Source organism: Arvicola amphibius, chromosome 12 (genome assembly GCF_903992535.2).
Source record: "Arvicola amphibius chromosome 12, mArvAmp1.2, whole genome shotgun sequence".
Taxonomy (NCBI): Eukaryota; Metazoa; Chordata; class Mammalia; order Rodentia; family Cricetidae; genus Arvicola; species Arvicola amphibius.
The window spans coordinates 14859327-14878995 of record NC_052058.2 but is presented as its reverse complement, the minus strand read 5'-3'; the positions used below and the strand labels follow the sequence as shown (position 1 = coordinate 14878995).

The following is a 19669-nucleotide window of genomic DNA, read 5'->3' as shown; positions in this document are numbered from 1 at the left end:
ATAGTTAGCAAAAATTAAAGAAACATAAAGTTAACCTTATGTTAACATAGGTCACATTTTCAACAACTTTGAATATAAAAGCCTTTTAGATGCACTCTATTGAAAGATATATAGTAATATACATGGTTGATTCATTAACACTGAATTCATATCTAACAGCACTATAACTTACTCCTAAAACAGTTTATCTAACACATGTTGTTTCTCTATAAAGGCACATGATTACCTTTTTACGTTGCAACATGAGATGGCAGCCAGTGTGGTGCACACCTATAATGTTAGTGCTCCGATGGGAAGGGATGAGTTCAGGCTTAGCTTGGGCTGTACAGCAAGACTTTGTATTGAAATTTTAAGGAAAATAAGCAGTTATCAGACAGCACTTCTGGGAGCTATTTTAAATAGAGATACTATCATAAAAGGTATAAAAATGTTTATAGAGTGTGCCAAGGACATATGCTTCAGTATGAGAAAATAGGAGCATTCTATATTCAGTCTCTGCAGGAGGAGCAAAAGACAGTGCACATCCTCTACTCTCCATACGTCTTCAATGACCACATAAGCCCTGATTTTCCACTTGCAAATAAATTTTCATTTTAACTGTGTGTGATGAAACAGGCCTATAATTTCACTCCTTGGGATGCAGACATAGAAAAATCGTGAGTTTGAGGCCAGTGTGGGCTACCCAGTGAAGCCTTTTCTCTGAAAAAAAAAAAAAGAGCTAGACAAATTTTCAGATGTAGAATGCATGAATAATGACTATAATTTTATTGTTAGGCTTTTAACTTTTATTTGTTTGAGTTTTCCAGTAGTAGTGCTTATAGTCTATATTTTGTATCACTGAACACTTTTCCAAATTTACCACTGTCTCTAAATTGAATGGTTGCATATCCTCATTGACAGTTATAGTCCAACCTATCAGTAATAACTTTAGATGTCTCACCAAATTGATATTCTTTTTATCTTCTCTTAGGAAACAATGCCTCCACCAACACATACTGCATTTTCTGGCCATCATCTCCCATTTGTTGGTTTTACATATACTAGTAGCTGGTAAGTTTCAAAAATTAAGATAACGTGAGTAATTTATACAAAAGTAAATTGAAGCTTGAAAATGGTGTATATATATGGTTGTAGTTAGGGAGTATTGGAGCTGGATTTAAATGTGAAAAAACTACCCAAGAACCAACTATTTGGAGAAAATGATGAGGACAAGTAGCACAAGAGTCGAACCCATTGGGAAGAGGGCAAGAACCAGCACCAAGACACTTAATGAATATTTGGTATATGTCAAGCACCAAAATTTGTAACCCGTGTTCATACACTCTTTCCTCCTCACCCCATTTCTGTCCTCCTATTCCTCCCTTCCATGTCCCATAAGAATTTCACTAATCATTTCCTGGGTGCATGGCAGTCCCTTTAGTTATCTCTCAGCTGCTGCACTTTCTTTGTTGAGAGAATGTTCTTTATTTAAAATGTAAGCAGTTCGGGGCTGGAGAGATGGCTCAGAGGTTAAGAGCATTGCCTGCTCTTCCCAAGGTCCTGAGTTCAATTCCCAGCAACCACATGGTGGCTCACAACCATCTGTAATGGGGTCTGGTACCCTCTTCTGGCCTGCAGGCATACACACAAACAGAATATTGTATACATAATAAATAAATAAATATTAAAAAAAATGTAAGCAGTTCAAAGTGGCTGGAGCAGGCAGATGGATCTTAGCAACCAAGTTAACTTTACATTGAGGGTTACCAGTCTAAGTACTCTATCCTATGTGACAAACACTGAATTGCCTTAGTTTGTTCTGCCCTGTACATACCAAGGTAACCATTTTATACTTCATTCTTGCAAATATTGGTCACCCTTATTGTCAGCTGATGATCTTGCTTCCTCCATCCATGATAATTGCTACCAACTGCAGACAACTACAAGTTCCTGCCACTGTTTTCTGTGTGTTCCCCAGACTCACAAGCTCTTCCTTCCAAGGATGGACCATGTATGTGCTTGGCTAGAACTGGCTCCTTCCATTCCCTCCTGCTTGGCTTAATGTATTGTTCACTTTCATGTCATACATTTTCCTCCTTTTTGTGCCACCCACATCTTTATATCCTGCCAACCATCTTACCAGACATGTAATTATTTCTTCCATCTTAAAATATGAAGCCTTTCTGGATCTCGTACCTGATAACAAATATTTCTCTGGTGTATAACAAAATTACTTCTCTTGACTGTTCTTTTTTTATACTAATCTTTCTTGAATGCACTCATTTCAGGTTATGCCCAGTCTCTTCATGCAAACTGCTTTTACCAGCACCACTGTTGGCTCGTGTGTTAACAGGTGTAGTGATTACTTCTAGTCCCAGTCTTAGTTGACTTTTTTGTAGAAGGAACGGCGGGCTGCATCCCGCCACCCGGCAAGCTTTACACCCGAAATAATTACACGGAAACTGTATTCTTTTAAACACTGCCTGGCACATTAGTTTCAGCCTCCTATTGGCTAATCAACCCATATTTAGTAATCTGTGTAGCACCACGAGGTGGTCGCTTACCAGGAGAGATCTTAACCTGCGTCCATCTCAGAGAGGAGAGGCATGGCGACTGTCTAACTTCCCTTCTTCCCAGCATTCTGTTCTGTCTACTCCGCCTACCTAATTTTATGTCCCATTAAAGGGCCAAGGCAGTTTCTTTATTAACGAATGAAATCAACACAAACAGAAGACTCTCCCACACTTTTTTTTTTTACCTTTGCCACTGCTCCATACGAAAACACTTAACTTTGTGTCCATTTCTCAGTCTCCAAACAAGCCCTCCTCTCCCAATTTCTGGGTATCCAAGTGTTCTCGGGCTCAGCCATGGAACTTCCCCTATACACTTCCTAATGACATGAGAGCTCCTTACCTTTTACTTAAAACATGTCTAACTGCCTATGTAACATGTTCATAACTCCTGATATTTCCTGCATCTATCAAAATTGCCCTGTTGGAAGAGATAAGCCAGCCTGTTCTCCCTGTTCATGGCCATTTCCCTCTACTCCCCAGTTCCTGTTTCTTTGTATCCTAAGAATAAACCAACTGTCTCTGTCATCTTCTCATACTAATCCAGGTGTTTGCCATGTTTCTTTTACACAGGCCTCCTTAATGCCCAAGACCTTGTCTTGGCTTCTGTCCTGGGCTGGTCTTCATCCTAACACTACCTTGACTGGTGCCTTACATTAACTTTCCTTAGCTACCTGCATAAGCACAGCGTTTCTGATTACTCCATCTAAATTTCTGTCTTCTCCTTAGCAGTTAATACTTTCTAATGTACTGGATATTTCATGTGCTTTCATGTATATCCCTGTTGCTAGAATTTAAATGATTGGCAAAGAATTTTGTCAATCTAAAAACTTTTTACATTATAATATAATTACATCATTATGTTCTCCCTTTCCTTCTTCCATTTCCTCTCCTGTCCACTCCCTCCAACTCCTCTCATGTTGCTTCTCCTCCTCCCAAATTGATAGCCTCTTTTTCTTTGATGATTATTTACACACACACACACACACACACACACACACACACACACACACACTTTTCTGAGTCCATTCAGTGTTGTTTGTGTGTATATGATTTCAGGGCTGACTACCTGGTTTTAGAGAAACAGGTAGCTTATTTCTCAGGAAGACTAAATTTCTCCCCCTCAGCTATTGTTAGTTGCTTATGGTTCTTTGTCTAGGGGCAATTCACTGATGAATGTCCATCATCTCAAATATCTTTAGTGTGCATTCAGAAAAGCACCTCACTTTAAAGTTCTGAATTTTAAATTCTATTAATGAACATATTAAGGTAGTTTTGACTACTGTTTCAGTAAACTTGTCAAATTGTTTTGAATTACTAATAATCCTTCATTAAACTTTGTTTTATAATTTATGGAGTTTTAAATTTAAAAATAGTTTGGTGATAGACGTTTTTATTTAAAAACATTTCTACAAATAAATTAAAGTAATTTTTCAGAAAAAATTATAGTGCTTCTATAGGATTCTAGATGTTTTACTGTAGAAAGTCATATCTGTATCTTACATTAAGAATTTTAAAATTCTTTTTTTCTTCAAACTCTATTGCAATATGAACCAACATTTTTGTTTGCTTGTTTGTTTGATTGATTCAGTGTTCTTTCTGACCGGAGCTGCTTAAGAGTCACAGCAGGTCCCACCTCACTGGATCTTGATGTTAATGTCCAAAGGACTCTAGATAATAACCTAGCAACTGAAGCTTATGAAAGAAGAATTAAGCGACTGGAACAGGAAAAACTTGAACTTACTAGAAAACTTCAAGGTAAATATTTTAATATTTTACTTATTTGAATTGAACTTACAGTATTTTGAGCTACATTATAAGGTAATGTTTTACCTTCAGAAGTCTTTTTGTAAATGGTAAAAAAAAAATGTGTTGTAGAAATGAGTGCAGAAAAGAGTATAATGTGATTTATATAAACATACCACACAGTAGTAAACAACACAATGATGCTTATTTCTATAATGATGTGTATTTCTACAGGTATGTCAATGTATGGTATAGAATACCTCTGGGGGGGGGGTGCTGGAGAGATGGCTCAGCGGTTAAGAGCATTGCCTGCTCTTCCAAAGGTCCTGAGTTCAATTCCCAGCAACCACATGGTGGCTCACCACCATCTGTAATGGGATCTGGTGCCCTCTTCTGGCCTGGCCTGCAGGCATACACGCAGACAGAATATTGTATACATAATAAATAAATTTTTTTTAAAAAAAAAAAAAAAAGAATACCCCTAGGGTCGGGAGACTGGAACTCGTCAGGAAAAAGTACCCTTCTCACCCTGCCATAAACTCTAGTGACTTTTCATATCATATATGACCAGTCCTTATACACTGTTACCATGACATTGTGTGATGGGCTAAAGTACACTCCAAGACTCTTACATGTTCACTTCTTTGAGGGGATTTGATCTCTCCCTAACCTACTCAGATTCACAGAACCCCACAATCAACGTTGCATAATTTTTTGCACCCTCCTTTCTCACTCTGATCAATGATATTTCTCTTGATCCCTCATTGTCTCCTTTTCTTCGGAGGCTTTTGCTGTATTTATGTAAGGATGCCCTTGCTTCCTCTGTTCTCTCTTATGTGTGTTTTGCTCCTCATTCAAAGTGTCTGTTGATTTCTGCATCTGAGTTGTATGTGAGCTTGCTGCTATCTGTCTTTTCTCTTTGATTATTGCTCATGTTCTCCTGCTGTTCCAAATGCCTTGTAAGTTTAATTGTATGACTAAGATGAGTGAAAACAAGAGACAATTGAGTTAATACTATTTTACCTCAGAAAATGTTTTCCCACTCTTCATCCAATCAGTAATTGAGTCTGAACAAGACTGGATAGCAATCTTTATTAAATATAGTCCAACTCTAATGTCAGATGTGAAGGGAGGATTAGTTTGAGCCTGGTAGGCTCTCTTTCTCCTTTACTCATAACTATAGGAGATTTGTTCTAGTCTTCGGCATCCTTGTCTTACTATTTCCAAATCTAGAAACAATAAATAAATACCTTGTTGAGGAGACTGTCCCTGACTTGATACAAATACAGTAGCTATACTAATAGGACAAGAATTCCTTCTCTCAATATCCTAGCCCCTAGCCCCACATTCTCTAGAAGACTTGGTCGTTTTTCTCAGCATAATAGTCCTCAATTTTAGGGGGCTAGCAGATGGTCTAGTGGGAAAGGGCACCTGTTGACAAGCCTAACGACTCAAGTGCAATCCTTGGAACTCCTGTGGTAGAAGGAGAGAGCTGACGGTTGACGCCTGTCCTCTGTCTTCTGTGTGAGTGTAGTGACATGTGTACCCCCACATGTAAAACACTCCTCCAAAAAAGAAAAGTTAAAAATCCCTCAATTAAGTCAAGCTTCAACCAGGACAAAGCTGTTGAGACTGCCTTTCATCTTAGAATGGCTTACTCCTCTATGGTTCATTTTACTTGGTCTTTGCTTTCATAAGCCCATAAGTGGTTTCACAGACAAGATATTTTAAGTGCTTAATTTTATATTTCGAAATTATTTAGTATATTTTTACTGGTTACAAAAGGAACAATAGAGCAATAGCCATTCCTATTCCATTTCATAACAAATGAGGGCTTTCTATACCCCAGTATTTAGTTGGATTTTGATGTCTGAGTTCTTTAATTTTTTTCTAAGAGAGTGTTGTTACATAAGAGTTACGGTATTTGGGAAAAACAAACTGTGTTGACTAAGCTGTCTTCCAAGTCCCTAATTTAAGTGTCTTTTAAATAAATTAAAACAATGAATGTTCTTTTCCAAATAAATACGACAGTATCAATTTTAATATGTATTGGACCTAAATAAAAATATTTTTTAGATACCAAAGTTATGACCAGATGTATGATTTAGTATATCTTATACTTTTTATTCAGACTAAGACATGTTTTTCAGTGACCATAAATGTCAGGGTCATGACATATTTTATCTATGTGTGTGATTTGTGTTAATTCACCAAGAACTATACTAAGAGGGGCCTTATTTTGCAGTCCTTTCCTAAATAGCAGAAAAGCTGTTTTAGGACGAAGGATAGTTTCATTTCTGATATAAAATGTTCTTCTGTGTCTGTTGTGAAAACTTGGGAAATAAGCCTTATTACAGTATTCATATTTCTTTTTTACATTTCCTCTTCTACATACAACTTCAAGATAAATTGATCTCTATTTCTATCAAATGTTTTAACTGAATTGATAATCTAGTCACCTATAGCTGGTCCTTTAATATCCTATGTAAAATCCAGAAGGTCTTCATGTCCGCATACTATATAACAGTATATCTAAACATTTCTCCGTGTCTTATTCAGTTCTTCATGTTATATGAAATATAATTTTTTTACTCTTAAGATGATGGTCTCTGCTAGGAAAAAAATCAGAGAAGTCTGAATAGTTAATTTTTTGTCATAGTTGGTCAATAGTACTTCAAGACCCAAATCTCATTTATAGAGAGTTGAGTCATTCAACTCTATGGATTTGGATATCTTGCTTACAAACTTAAACAGATACAATGGAACTGTATGCTTTAATGTGTTCTTAAGCAGTTTTTTTCCAATGAGTAGATGTTCTGATCAGTGAAACTATTTTTTAAAAAAATGTATAGAGATATGTTGACATTAGTTTTAAAAAAATTAAGTCTCTGATTTTTTTCTTTAATTCTTTTTTTCTTTTAGAGTCAACACAGACTGTTCAGGCTTTGCAGTATTCAACTGTTGATGGTCCACTAACAGCAAGCAAAGACTTAGAAATTAAAAGCCTGAAAGAAGAGATTGAAAAACTAAGGAAACAAGTAGCAGGTAACGTTCTGAGGTTCATCATTAATTTAGTATAAATTTTAAGAAATGGTTTTACTCACACTTAATTGTCTGTTGAGTCTTATTGATGTTGTGTGTTATGAATTATATGGCATTGAAGAAAAGGCAAATAAAAATTAGTTTTGGTTTCATGGAGTTCATAATTTGATCTAGAAAGTAAATATTTAAGTCACCATTGCCACACAGGTGGAGGTGCTTTAAGAAAAGTAGAAAAAAGTTACTTAGAGAATACAGAGAAAACACACCCACCTAGAGAGAACAAAGATTACTAACATAATTAATTTAGTATTAGAATTTGCCTGGAAAGTTATATATATGAGTAGGAAGTAGATGTGATATTTGAAGAAGAAAAGGCCTTCTGCAGAAAAGAGAATAGCACATATATAAACATCAAGTATCAAATCATATATATATTGAGGGCTATAAATTTCTTTTAGTATTGACATTACTGTGTCCTACAAAATTTCAGTATGTTGTATTTTTATTTTTTCTCAAGTGTTTTAAATTTTTTCACTTTGATTCGAATTGAGAAATATGTCATTTACTTTGTGTCTGAAGAATTAACTTCTATATTTCTCTAACCAGTTTTGCAATATTCTTTATGATTTCAGTTCTTTGTTTTATGCCTAAGATATGGTTATCTTAACCTATATGCCCTGGGCACTTGTGATAAATGTGTATTCCTGCTATTCTAGATGGTTTGTTTTAGAAATATTTATTAGATCCCATTGGTGGAGAATATATTTGACATTTTCTATAGTCCTGTTGGTTTTCTATTTAGTTACATTATTCATTATGAAGACAGGCATGATTTCCTTTTTGCTGAGCAGGACCTACGTCTAATTAGATAGCTGTTGGTTGCTGCTAAGATGTGAGTGCCACTACTGCACCCTTAGGAATGTCTTGCATGCTGGTGTTGTGGTTCCTAGACACACCCACATCTCTTCATTGCCAGGTGGAAATGAAGTATACTTCCCAATTTGTTCTCCACTGACACTCTGGGAACCTCATAATCTTTACTAGTTGTTTTTGTTTTTGTTTTTGTTGTTATTGTTTTAAAATGTCACCTTTGTGGGCATCTCATTGTAGCTTCAGTTGGAAATTCAAATTCAGCTCCCATGGTTGACAGGGGTCAGCATAGGAATACAGAAGTTTCAGTGATCTGCCTGGCTCTGCCTCCTGGGTGCTGGGATTAAAGGTGTGCACCACTATGTCATGTAGGTTGCTGTGATGTTTAAGTCAAATAGAACAGTAGTTTTCTAAGAGGTTTTTTTGTTTTATTTATCTGTTGTTAATGATTTTGGAGCATTTTATGGCCCACTTAATGTGATGTGGAGACCTAAGGTGTCAGAAACTTAGGGTCATCAAAGACCAAGTTGGGGTAGTAGCTCTCAGTTTGTTGTTTCATCCTAATGGAATTTAAGGGTAGATCATTCTTGTGCATAAACATTATGGCAACAGCCTTTATCAAGCCTTTATTTTCCTTTATTCTGGAAAAATGAGATGAATTTCCAAGAGTTGGGAAGAGTACCAAAGAATAGAAAAAGTTGTTGAATTTCCTTTTTCCAGGTGTTTTATAGGGCAGTGGCAGAAACTGGACAAAGACAGGTGTAATCTCTTTTTTTATTGGTTAATTGCTTAGGGCCATCAAAGGTTAAACCAATAGAAGATCCATATGCTCTTTTCATGTCCTCTCTGAACCAACCAAGGAGATCATGATGTTTTGTTCGTGCTTGCCCACACACAGTTAGGAATAGTTGAAACCCACATTTATCCATCTTTGAGTTTGGCTTAATTATTGATCTTGACTGGTTATTAGCTGTTAAGTTACTTGAATACAATTACAACCTTCTGACCTTGCTGGTATCTTGCTAACTGTTCATTATATTAAACTGTATTTGTTTTCAGAGCCACTAAAATATATCTAGAGTGTTATTGGTTAGCTCATTATCTATGGGATGATCTGGAGTTTCTTTCCTGAAACAGGTCCAGCACTTTAGAAGCCATTTTTTTTCTTTTTACTTAGTCTGTTATAAGTTATTTATTTGCATTAGAAACAGTGTATTAAAAGCAAGACTATGTAATAAACAATAGTGCCTTGCTTGTTTTTCCCAAAGGAAAAATGTCTCATGGAGGTTAGCCAGCTGACCTGCCATCCTTGGCCTTGCTTCTTCAAGCCTGTTTGTCTCTAATCTGCTTAGCTATTTTATACCAGGCTACATGCCTTCTAATTAATTTCTTTAGTATTCCAGGCTCTGTGATTTTATCCCTTAATCTTCCTTTAAAATCTAGCTGCTTTTCTCTCTAAAACATAGGAAAATAATTTTTAGTTCTTCCCATGGCCCTTATCTCTTTCTCTGTGTGAAAGCGCTGTCTTCTTCCTCGCTAACAGTCTCCGACAGTCCTGTCTTGATTCTTTGGCCAAGAAGACCAGGATTTGCAGGGACTGTGTTCCTTATATGTGTTGACTTTTCTAGGTTGCCATCTTATTAAGGTCCAATTCTGGGATACATGAATAGAAAACCTATATTTCTATATTCCTCAGTCCTCAGCGTTCCAGCTTCCCTCACCACATTTCATAGTTCTTACTACTTATTCATTGATCATTTATTCATTTTTAAATAGAATGCCCAGGGTTTTCATTTATTTTAATGGGAAACATATCAATTATCATTCCCAAAAAATAAAACTCACCAGAGTCAGCTTTGTAAGATATGATCTGTTTTTCTTACATATGCATGCATTTATTTTCAGGGGATTCTCCTGGCCCCTAGAAAAAAGTAAGAATTTCTCAATGCTGATTAGAAGTCTTACACTGTCATGCATGTGTTTGTCTCTTCAGATTTGTTTCTAGGAACTACTACCCCCTTTATTATATCCTGAGTCTACCCATGTCAAATTATTTTTAGATCCCATGTAATGCTTATCCTTCCTACATATGAGTCACCCCACCTTCCACTCTATTTCTCTCTCCTTTTGCTTGTCTACCTGTCAGCCATCTGTCTGTCCTCTCTCTGTATATGCCTGTTCATTAGCTGGAAACACTTCTTTATAATCCTTGCTAATCTATAACATGTCTCATCATTAACATGTTTGTGTCTGTACATTCTCTTCCCTCTCCTCACCACAAGAGCATAAGATCTTTGAAATAGGAGTTTAAATTGGTTTACGTGTGTCATTTCATTCACTAGTATGTTCCAAGTACCTATAGGATTGTTCTTGACTCATTAAAAAAAAAACACAAATTAACAAGATCAGATGAAAAGGGGGACATAACCATAGACACAGAAGAAATTCATAGAATCATTAGATCATACTACAAAAGCCTGTATGCTACAAAATTGGAAAATGTGAAAGAAATGGACATTTTTTTAGATAAGTACCATATACCAAAATTAAATCAAGACCAGGTGAACAATTTTAAATAGACCTATAAGTCGTGAGAAATTAGAAGCTGTCATCAAAAACCTCCCTACCATAAAAAGCCCAGGACCAGATGGTTTCAATACAGAATTCTACCAGAACTTCCAAGAAGAGCTAATACCTATACTCCTTAATGTGTTTCACAAAATAGAAACTGGCCTTGTGGGAGACTAGTCTGTTTGGATGCCCACCTTCCTAGACCTGGATGGAGGGGGGAGGACCTTGAACTTCCCACAGGGCAGGAAAGAAACCCTGACTGCTCTTAGGACTGGAGAGGGAGGGGGAGAGAGAGTAGGGGGAGTAGGAGGGAAATGGGAGGAGGGGGAGGAGGTGGAAATTTTTCATAAATAAACTAAATAGTGAAAAAAACAAAATAGAAACAGAAGAGTCATTGCCAAACTCCTTTTATGAAGCTACAGTTACCCTGACACTAAAACCACACAAAGACTCAACCAAGAAAGAGAATTACAGACCAATCTCACTCATGAACATCGACGCAAAAATTCTCAATAAAATAATGGCAAACCGAATCTAGGAACACATCTAAAAAATTATCCATTATGGTCGAGTAGGCTTCATCCCAGAGATGCAGGGCTGGTTCAACATACGAAAATCTATCAATGTAATCCATCTTATAAATGAACTGAAAGAAAAAAAAAACCATATCATCATTTCATTAGATGCTGAAAAAGCATTTGACAAAATTCAACACCCCTTTATGATAAAGGTCTTGGAGAGATTAGGGATACAAGGTTCATACCTAAATATAATAAAAGCAATGTACAGCAAGTCAACTGCTAACATTAAATTAAATGGAGAGAAACTTAAAGCCATTCCACTAAAATCAGGATCAAGACAAGGCTGTCCACTCTCTCCATACCTCTTCAATATAGTGCTTGAAGTTCTAGCAATAGCAATAAGACAACATAAGGAGATCAAGGGGATTCAAATTGGAAAGGAAGAAGTCAAACTTTCGTTATTTGCAGAGGATATGATAGTGTACATAAGCGACCCAAAAACTCTACCAAAGAACTCCTACAGCTGATAAACACCTTTTAGTAATGTGGCAGGATACAAGATCAACTAAAAAAAAAAAAATCAGTAGCCCTCCTATACACAAAGAACAAAGAATCAGAAAGGGAAATCAGAGAAACATCACCTTTTACTATAGTCACAAATAGCCTAAAGTATCTTGGTGTAACTAACCAAGGAAGTGAAAGATCTATTTGACAAGAACTTTAAGGCTTTGAAGAAAGAAATTGAAGAGGATACCAGAAAATGGAAGGATATCCCATGCTCTTGGATTGGTAGGATCAACATAGTAAAATTGGCAATTCTACCAAAAACAATCTATAGATTCAATGCAATCCCCACCAAAGTCCCCAAAAAAATTCTTCACAGACCTCGAGAGAACAATAATCAACTTTATTTGGAAAAAAAAAAAAAAACAAAAACAAAAAACCCAGGATAGCCAAAACAATCCTATACAATAAAAGTACTTCCGGAAGCATTGCCATCCCTGACTTCAAACTCTATTACAGAGCTACAGTAATGAAAACAGCTTGGTATTGGCATAAAAACAGAGACATTGACCAATGGAATTGAATCAAAGACCCGGATATTAATTCACAAACCTATGAACACCTGATTTTTGATTCTACAATGGAAGAATGAAAGCATCTTCAACAAATGGTGCTGGCATAACTGGATGTCAACCTCTAGAAGAATGTAAATAGATCCATATCTATCACCATGCACAAAACTCAAGTCCAAATGGAGAGAGTAGGGAGAAGGGGAGGATTGGGGAGAGCTTGGGGAAATGGTATGGTTGAGATGAAGGAAGGGTGGATATGGGAGCAGGGAAGAAGATATCTACATTGAGGAAGCCATTTTAGGGTTGACAAGAGACTTGACTTTAGAGGGGTTCCCAGGTGTCCAAGGGGATGTCCCCAGCTAGGTCCTTGGGCAGCAGAGGAGAGGGTGCCTGAACTGGCCTTCTCCCATAGCCACACTGATGAATATCTTGCATATCACCATAGAACCTTCATCTGGCGATGGATGGAGATAGAGACAGAGACCCACATTGGAGCACTGGACTGAGTTCCCAAGGTCTAAATGAGGAGCAGAAGGAGGGAGAACATGAGCAAGGAAGTCAGGACTGCGAGGGGTGCGTCCAACCACTGAGAGGGGCTGATCTAATGAGAGCTCACCAAGGCCAGCTGGACTGTGACTGAATGAGCATGTGATCAGACCGTACTTTCTGAACGTGGCTGACAATGAGAGCTGACTAAGAAGCCAATGATAATGGCACTGGGTTTTGATTCTGCTGCATGGACTGGCTTTTGGGAGCCTAGTCTATTTGGATACACAGCTTCCTAAACCTGGATGGAGCGGGGAGGTCCTTGGTCTTCCCACAGGGCAGGGCACCCTGACTTCTCTTAGGCCTGGAGAGGGGGGAGGAGGAGGGTGAGTGAGGGGAGTATGAGGGAAATGGGAGGAGGTAGAAATTTTTTTGTGACTATTTGTTTATTTATTTATTAAAAATTTCCACCTCCTCTTGTTTTGGAATTGTTCTTACCTTACAGGTTTTCTTGTGTTGGATATGTAACAGTCACTCCTGTACTGTTTCATTTCGTTTCTCTAATACCTGTCCGTCCCTCTGTCTCTCTGTCCTCTATCCTTCTGTCCCTCCCTCCCTCATCTTTTTACTTTTTTAATTGTGGTAAAATATATCTATCAAAATGTATTGTTTTAACAGTTTTTAATATTTCATTGAGAAATATTGAGCGCCTTCACATCTTGTACAGTTGTCACCACCATTTGTCTTTTTCATCATCTCAAAACAGAAACAAAATGAAACAATAACTATTTTTCTACTGCCTCAAGCCTCTACTTTATTCTTCCATAAATTTCACTCTTGCAGAAACTTCACATAATAGAACTGCCCAGTACTTGTTTTGTGTTTGGCTTGTTTCACTTGGTGTAATGTTCTCAAGGATTATCCATGTTGTAGGATGTTTATATTAGAAATGTCTACTTTTTACTTTTAAAATGCTGAGCAATGTTCCATTTATATTCATATAATAGATTTTACTTTTGCCTTCATCTGTCATTGGATATGCGGGTTGCTTTTGCCTTTTGGCCATAGATAATAATGCAGTTATGAACACAAATTTACACTTTCTTGCCAGGTTCCTGTTTTTACTGTTTTGGGGTATATACCCCATAGTGAAATTGTGGATCATATACTGTTTTTTTTTTTCAAAAGAATTCCTATTCCATTTCACATAGCAGATATATAGTTATTCATTTCCACTTTTAATATTCATGCATTTTTAAACATTTTATATAAATTCACTTTGTTCTAATTAACTTATAAATGAAAGCATCACGTAACAAGTTTAAGGAAGCCTCTGGACCAGCCCTAATCTCTGTCCACCTCAGGAAACTTGTATGCAGTTAGAGTTCTCAACATTTCCAGTGAAACTCTAGACTCCCTACATGCTTTATTTCTTGTATTTTTAAATGATTACTATTGTAGTCTTCATATTGGAAATTAAAGTTTCTAACTATCCATGCAGTATGTGAAGACAATAAAGTTTGAATGTGGTTACTAAGTATTAAGTTTTCTTTATATGGGATCTGAAGGTGCATCCTGATGCACACAGATTTACTGCTGTGAGTTTAAAGTCTGTTGTTAGCATCTCACAATAACATACTTGTAGTGTTCTTAAAGCAGACCTTTCTTTCATAAAGGAGTATGAATGACAGCTATCTCTTATGAAAACCCAATAGCCTGAAGTACTGGCATCTAAAATATTATATATAGTTGATATAAGTTGAATGTATGTCTTGATTTTAATAAATATAGGCTCATTTTGTATATTAGTTTAAAATAATTTAATAATAACTTTGATTTTAGAACAAATCCTGTTATTTGGCAGTAATTTTCCAATTGCATAGTCTTTGACAACTTATTCAGAATTTGCTAAATCTGTTTTATATAATTTTGCCAAATGAAAAGAATTACCAATATGCCTTTTAATCCAAAGGATGGGGGAAATAAAAGTTGCTCTAGGTAAATACTGATATTATTCTGGTTTTCATTTTTTATATTGTATATCTGAATTAAAGTTTTGGGTTTTTTTTTCTTTTTTAGAAGTTAATCGTTTGGAACAACAACTTGAAGAAGCTAATTCTGTGAGACGAGAGCTAGATGATGCTTTTAGGCAAATCAAGGCTTTTGAAAAACAAATCAAAACTTTGCAGCAGGAAAGAGACGAGCTAAATAAGGTATGCATATATGAATAGATCCTTAAAGCTGTTTCTACATGTTTCATCTTTTATAATTAGAGTATTGGAAGTATTCCTAATAAATGACTATATATTTTCTATAGAAATTTGAAATGAAATTTTCATGCTAACCTAAAACATTAGTTTTAAATGGTTTAATTTTTTTAAAGATTGATTTTATTTTCAACTATGTGGATCTGAGGGGTGGTATGTGCTCATAAGTGTATGTGCCTGTCGAGGCCAGAGGCATTGGATCCCCTGGCGCTGGAGTTACAAGCAGTTATAAGATGCCTAATACGTGTGCTGGGAACTTTGGTCCTCTGCAAGAGCAGTAGGTGCTCTTGACCACTGAGCCATCTCTCAGTCCCCTACATTTTTAATAATTATTTTGGTGTATGACATTCTGTAGATGAAGGTTGCTTGCGTGTTTCCTGGCCACCCAGGCCTAAATAATAACACAGAAATGTTATTAATTAAAAACTGCTTTAAGCCAATAGCTTAGGCTTCTTGTTAACTAATCCTTACATCTTAAATTAATCCATTTCTATTATTTTATATTTTACCGTGAGGTTGTGGCCTGCCAGTAAAGTTCCTGGGTCTGTCTCCTCTGGTGGCTATGTGGCATCTCTCTGACTCCGCCTTCTTTTCTTCTCTGTCTCTACTTGAAATTCACACCTTGTTCTGTTCTGCACTGTCATAAGCCCAAAGCAGCTTCTTTATTAACCAGTGGTAATAAAACACATTCACAGCATATAGAGGGGAATCCCACATCAACATTCTTCATTAGCTAGTAATAGGGAACTCAAATTCTTGAGGCTTTAAAGTAAAATCTTTTTGTTTGTTTGGAAAGTTAAAAGCTTTGACTTTGAAAGGAATGTTACTGAAAAAGACATAAGAAAAACAAATAGTAGAATTTAATGTCTATAAAAATTTTAAATACAGATTTTATACTGTAAATGATATTTTAGTTTTAATTTATATTTTCTAATGTTTAAAGTCATGTATCTGACACATGTTCATTATATATTTTTTATTATAATTTGCCAGTATGCACATTAATAGGTTATAATTTAAAATCTCCTTCATAATTTAATTATTCTTTAAATGTCATTTTATTTTTTAAAGCAGAATGGGGGAAGAAAAGCTAGTCATTTTTATAAGAACTTTGTGTAACATTTAAATGGTACTAGGCATTGCCACAAAATCTATTCATAATTAAGATTATAGAACAACCCAAAAGACAAAAAAAAGAGTTGAACCACATGATGGTAAGCACCATGAGTGTCATTAACAGCAGACTTAGGACTAATTGTAGTGTAGGTAGTAGTTTCTGCAGAGTAAATTTTATTTAATGATTTGATATACAAAGTTCTGATTAATGTAGCATGAAGTCCTTATGGGGGTAAATTATAAGTCTTACTACCAGTAAAAAAAATGTATTTAAAATAAAATAAGCTTATGCTAATAAGCTATTACAGATGAAATTGAATTAGATGAGCACAGTTTTGTTTCTACTTACTGCAGTATTGAGTTTTGGTTTGTGTAGATGCATCTAAACCTGGGGACAGTATAATAGCACTTGACAATTATGACTGCAGTTCTCTTTCCTGTAATAATAATGTAATAATATTAGTGGTTTATGAGTTTCTTTGTACTGGTAGTATTATACAGTCAAATTTATCTAACATAATAAACACAAAAATCCGGTATCTTGATTTTTAGGAACAAGTTTATTTTTTGACAATTTTGAGTACATTTTAGTGTTAACAGTCCTGTTACTATATTTTGAAAATATGTTAGCGTCAAAAAGAAGCATTATACCAGTAAGGTGTAGAAGGAGCAGTGGGCTGTGTTCCTGCTGCCCGGATCCTGGCCGCCTGGCTAGCTTATGTCCTCAAATAATTACATACAAATTGTATTCATTTAAACACTGCCTGGCCCATTAGCTCTAGCCTCTTACTGGCTAACTCTCACATCTTGCTTAACCCATTTCTAATAATCTGTGCAGCACCACAAGGTGGTGGCTTACCGGGAAAGATTCAGCATGTCTGACCTGGTAGCTGGCTTCATGGCTACTGCCTGTCTCAGCTTTCTCTCTCCCACAATTCTGTTCTGTCTTCCCTGCCTACCTATATTCTGACCTATCAAAGGACCGAGGCAGTTTCTTTATTAACCAATGAAATTAACACATAGACAGAAGACCCACCTACATCAGTAAGGTATAATAATAAAATAATGAATAAAGATTGGTTAATGGCCTACTGGCAGGAGGGAAAACAATTTCATTTTCTTTGCATCCTAACCAGTGCTTATTTGCTTTTGCTCTTTTTGTAATAACCATTTTGACAGTTGTAAAGAGGTATCTAATTCTGGCTTTGATTTTCTTATTTCTGTGGTGGTTAGTTATCTTGATTATTTTATATAGCTGTTGACTTTTGTATGTTTTCCTTGGAGCACTGTCCACTTAGGTCCTCTGCTTATTTTTAATTAGCAAAAATTTTGTTTTTATGGTAATGCTAAAATGTTTTCTAGTATTCCAGTTTTATATTCTTTCATATAGTACAGAAGTTTCTATGTTCAATGACGTTTCATATGCTGCATTTATTTGTCTTAATCAATCTGATCTATATTCAGACTTTGGTCTAACATGACCATGTAGTCTAATGTGCATTTATCTAATTTTTTAAATGGTTATATATCTTTAACTACATGTCTCTTCATCATTTTATGTTATTTCTTTTACAAAATGCCTTTAAATGTGCATGTTTTTCTACTTGGTTGCTTTTGTTATTTAAAAAAATTCTTGAAATTTTCTAACATCCTTCACTTAATGTGCAGATTAAAGATACCTGTCAGTGGCTTTTCTGTTTGTTCTCTGACTAACCAGAGCTTGTATGTGTAACGTACATTTGCTAATACACTTAAGTTAGTGCATTTGCTGGCTCATACACTATTAAGAAATCAGAGGTTTAAAAAAATCTCCTAAATTATATCCTTAATTTTAAGCCTGATCTTTGATATTTATTATGATTTTTATTATTTTGATATTCTGTCTCTAAACACTAGAAACTCATTTTTGCTTACCTTTTCGTCACTGGAATCTTACTCAGTGTTTCCTTTGGTCCCTGGTCCTGTGATCTCTGTGGAAAGAATCGTTATGAAACAGACACACAGCATGGGGTAGAAGATGGGTGGAATTTATTATAGCACAAAGTAGAATTCCTTTGCACATGCTTGAGGGATGGAGTTGACAGTGGTCAAAGAGGCCATTGCGTCAGCCTGCTCTTAGGTAGGCTTTATACTGTTTCTGGAGTCTTTTTAAACAGCTTTCTCTGAAGGGTGTTTTCATTGTACAAATGACCGAAAAGTCCATTTTAATTGTCTCTTCTGAAAGAGGTTGGAAATTCATTCTTGTTCTTTCTGAGAAGGCATTAAGCCATATAATAGTCTTTTAAATTCTAAATGTGCGTCCAACCAACCAGAGCTAGAGATATGACTCAGACCTTATTTTTTTTGACCAATGATCAAAAGTCTTGCTACTGGTTATGAGGGAGGGGTTCATTCCTACTAGTTCTAACATATGAGGACCAAGTCAGCACTTTTAAAATTATTTAAATAGTTCTCAGCCTTACACAGGACATAAAATAAAAGAAGATAGTTATCTTACTCATGATTACCCTCTAATGTGTATTAGCACTGAAAAAAATACTGAGAATTATGAATGCTGCTAGTACCTAACTAGGTGCCTGACAGTGTGTTATAAGAATTCAGTTTTCCGGGGCTGGAGAGATGGCTCAGTGGTTAAGAGCACTGACTGCTCTTCCAGAGGACCTGGGTTCAGTTCCCAGCACCCACATGGCAGCTCACAACTGTCTGAAGATCCAGTTGCAGGGGATCTGACACCTTCACACGAATGCATATAAAATAAATACACCATAAAAATATTTAAAAAAAAAAAGAATTCAGTTTTCCTTTTTCCAATATGGCTAACCAGTTACTTGTAGACAGAATAGTTCTTTCCTCTGTTGTACATTAGCACATCCATCATATAGAAAATTCCCTCTTAAATTAGTCTTGAAAATCGTGATGGAATTTTAATTAAAATTATATTTCATCACTGATTAATTATGGAATAATTAACTATATTATATTAAAGTTCATGTATGTTTATTACTATTTTACTGTTTATTATTATTGTATATTTTGAATATACACTTAAATAAGAACATAGCATATTGTCATCTGATAACATCAGTTTTTATTACAGAAGAGTAACCTTCAAAATGTTTATTCAGGTGTTAATATAGAAGTAAAAGGCAATACTGCTCTCCACTCCTTTTTTTTTTTTTTTTTTCGAGTCTCCTAGGAAGTCTGAAGAGAAATGTCTTGGACCTCTTCTCTGTGCCTCTGAAATAAAATTTAAAATTTAACTATTCTAGGCCTCAGTTAAGCTACCAAATAATCAGCTTCACAAAAATGTCCCCATAGTCCAGGGCACATGCAACCTCACCTTGAAATGCCTTCAGAAGGTAAATAAATTTTCCCACTATTGAAATTTGTTATTAATTACTTTCTATGTCTCACATTTAGGAAAA

General features: G+C 35.8%; 1 protein-coding gene across 3 annotated transcripts in view; it reads left to right on the top strand.

Annotated features, from left to right (window-relative positions):
* Cdc42bpa (CDC42 binding protein kinase alpha) overlaps positions 1 to 19669 on the top strand; it is a 234611-nt gene that overhangs the window by 133161 nt on the left and 81781 nt on the right. For all 3 annotated transcript variants that reach the window (XM_038349025.1, XM_038349027.1, XM_038349026.1), the window contains exons 9-12: positions 971 to 1050; positions 4141 to 4307; positions 7218 to 7340; positions 14941 to 15074. In XM_038349025.1, coding sequence (XP_038204953.1) covers positions 971 to 1050; positions 4141 to 4307; positions 7218 to 7340; positions 14941 to 15074 — 504 coding nt within the window. The remainder of the gene's footprint in view (positions 1 to 970; positions 1051 to 4140; positions 4308 to 7217; positions 7341 to 14940; positions 15075 to 19669) is intronic.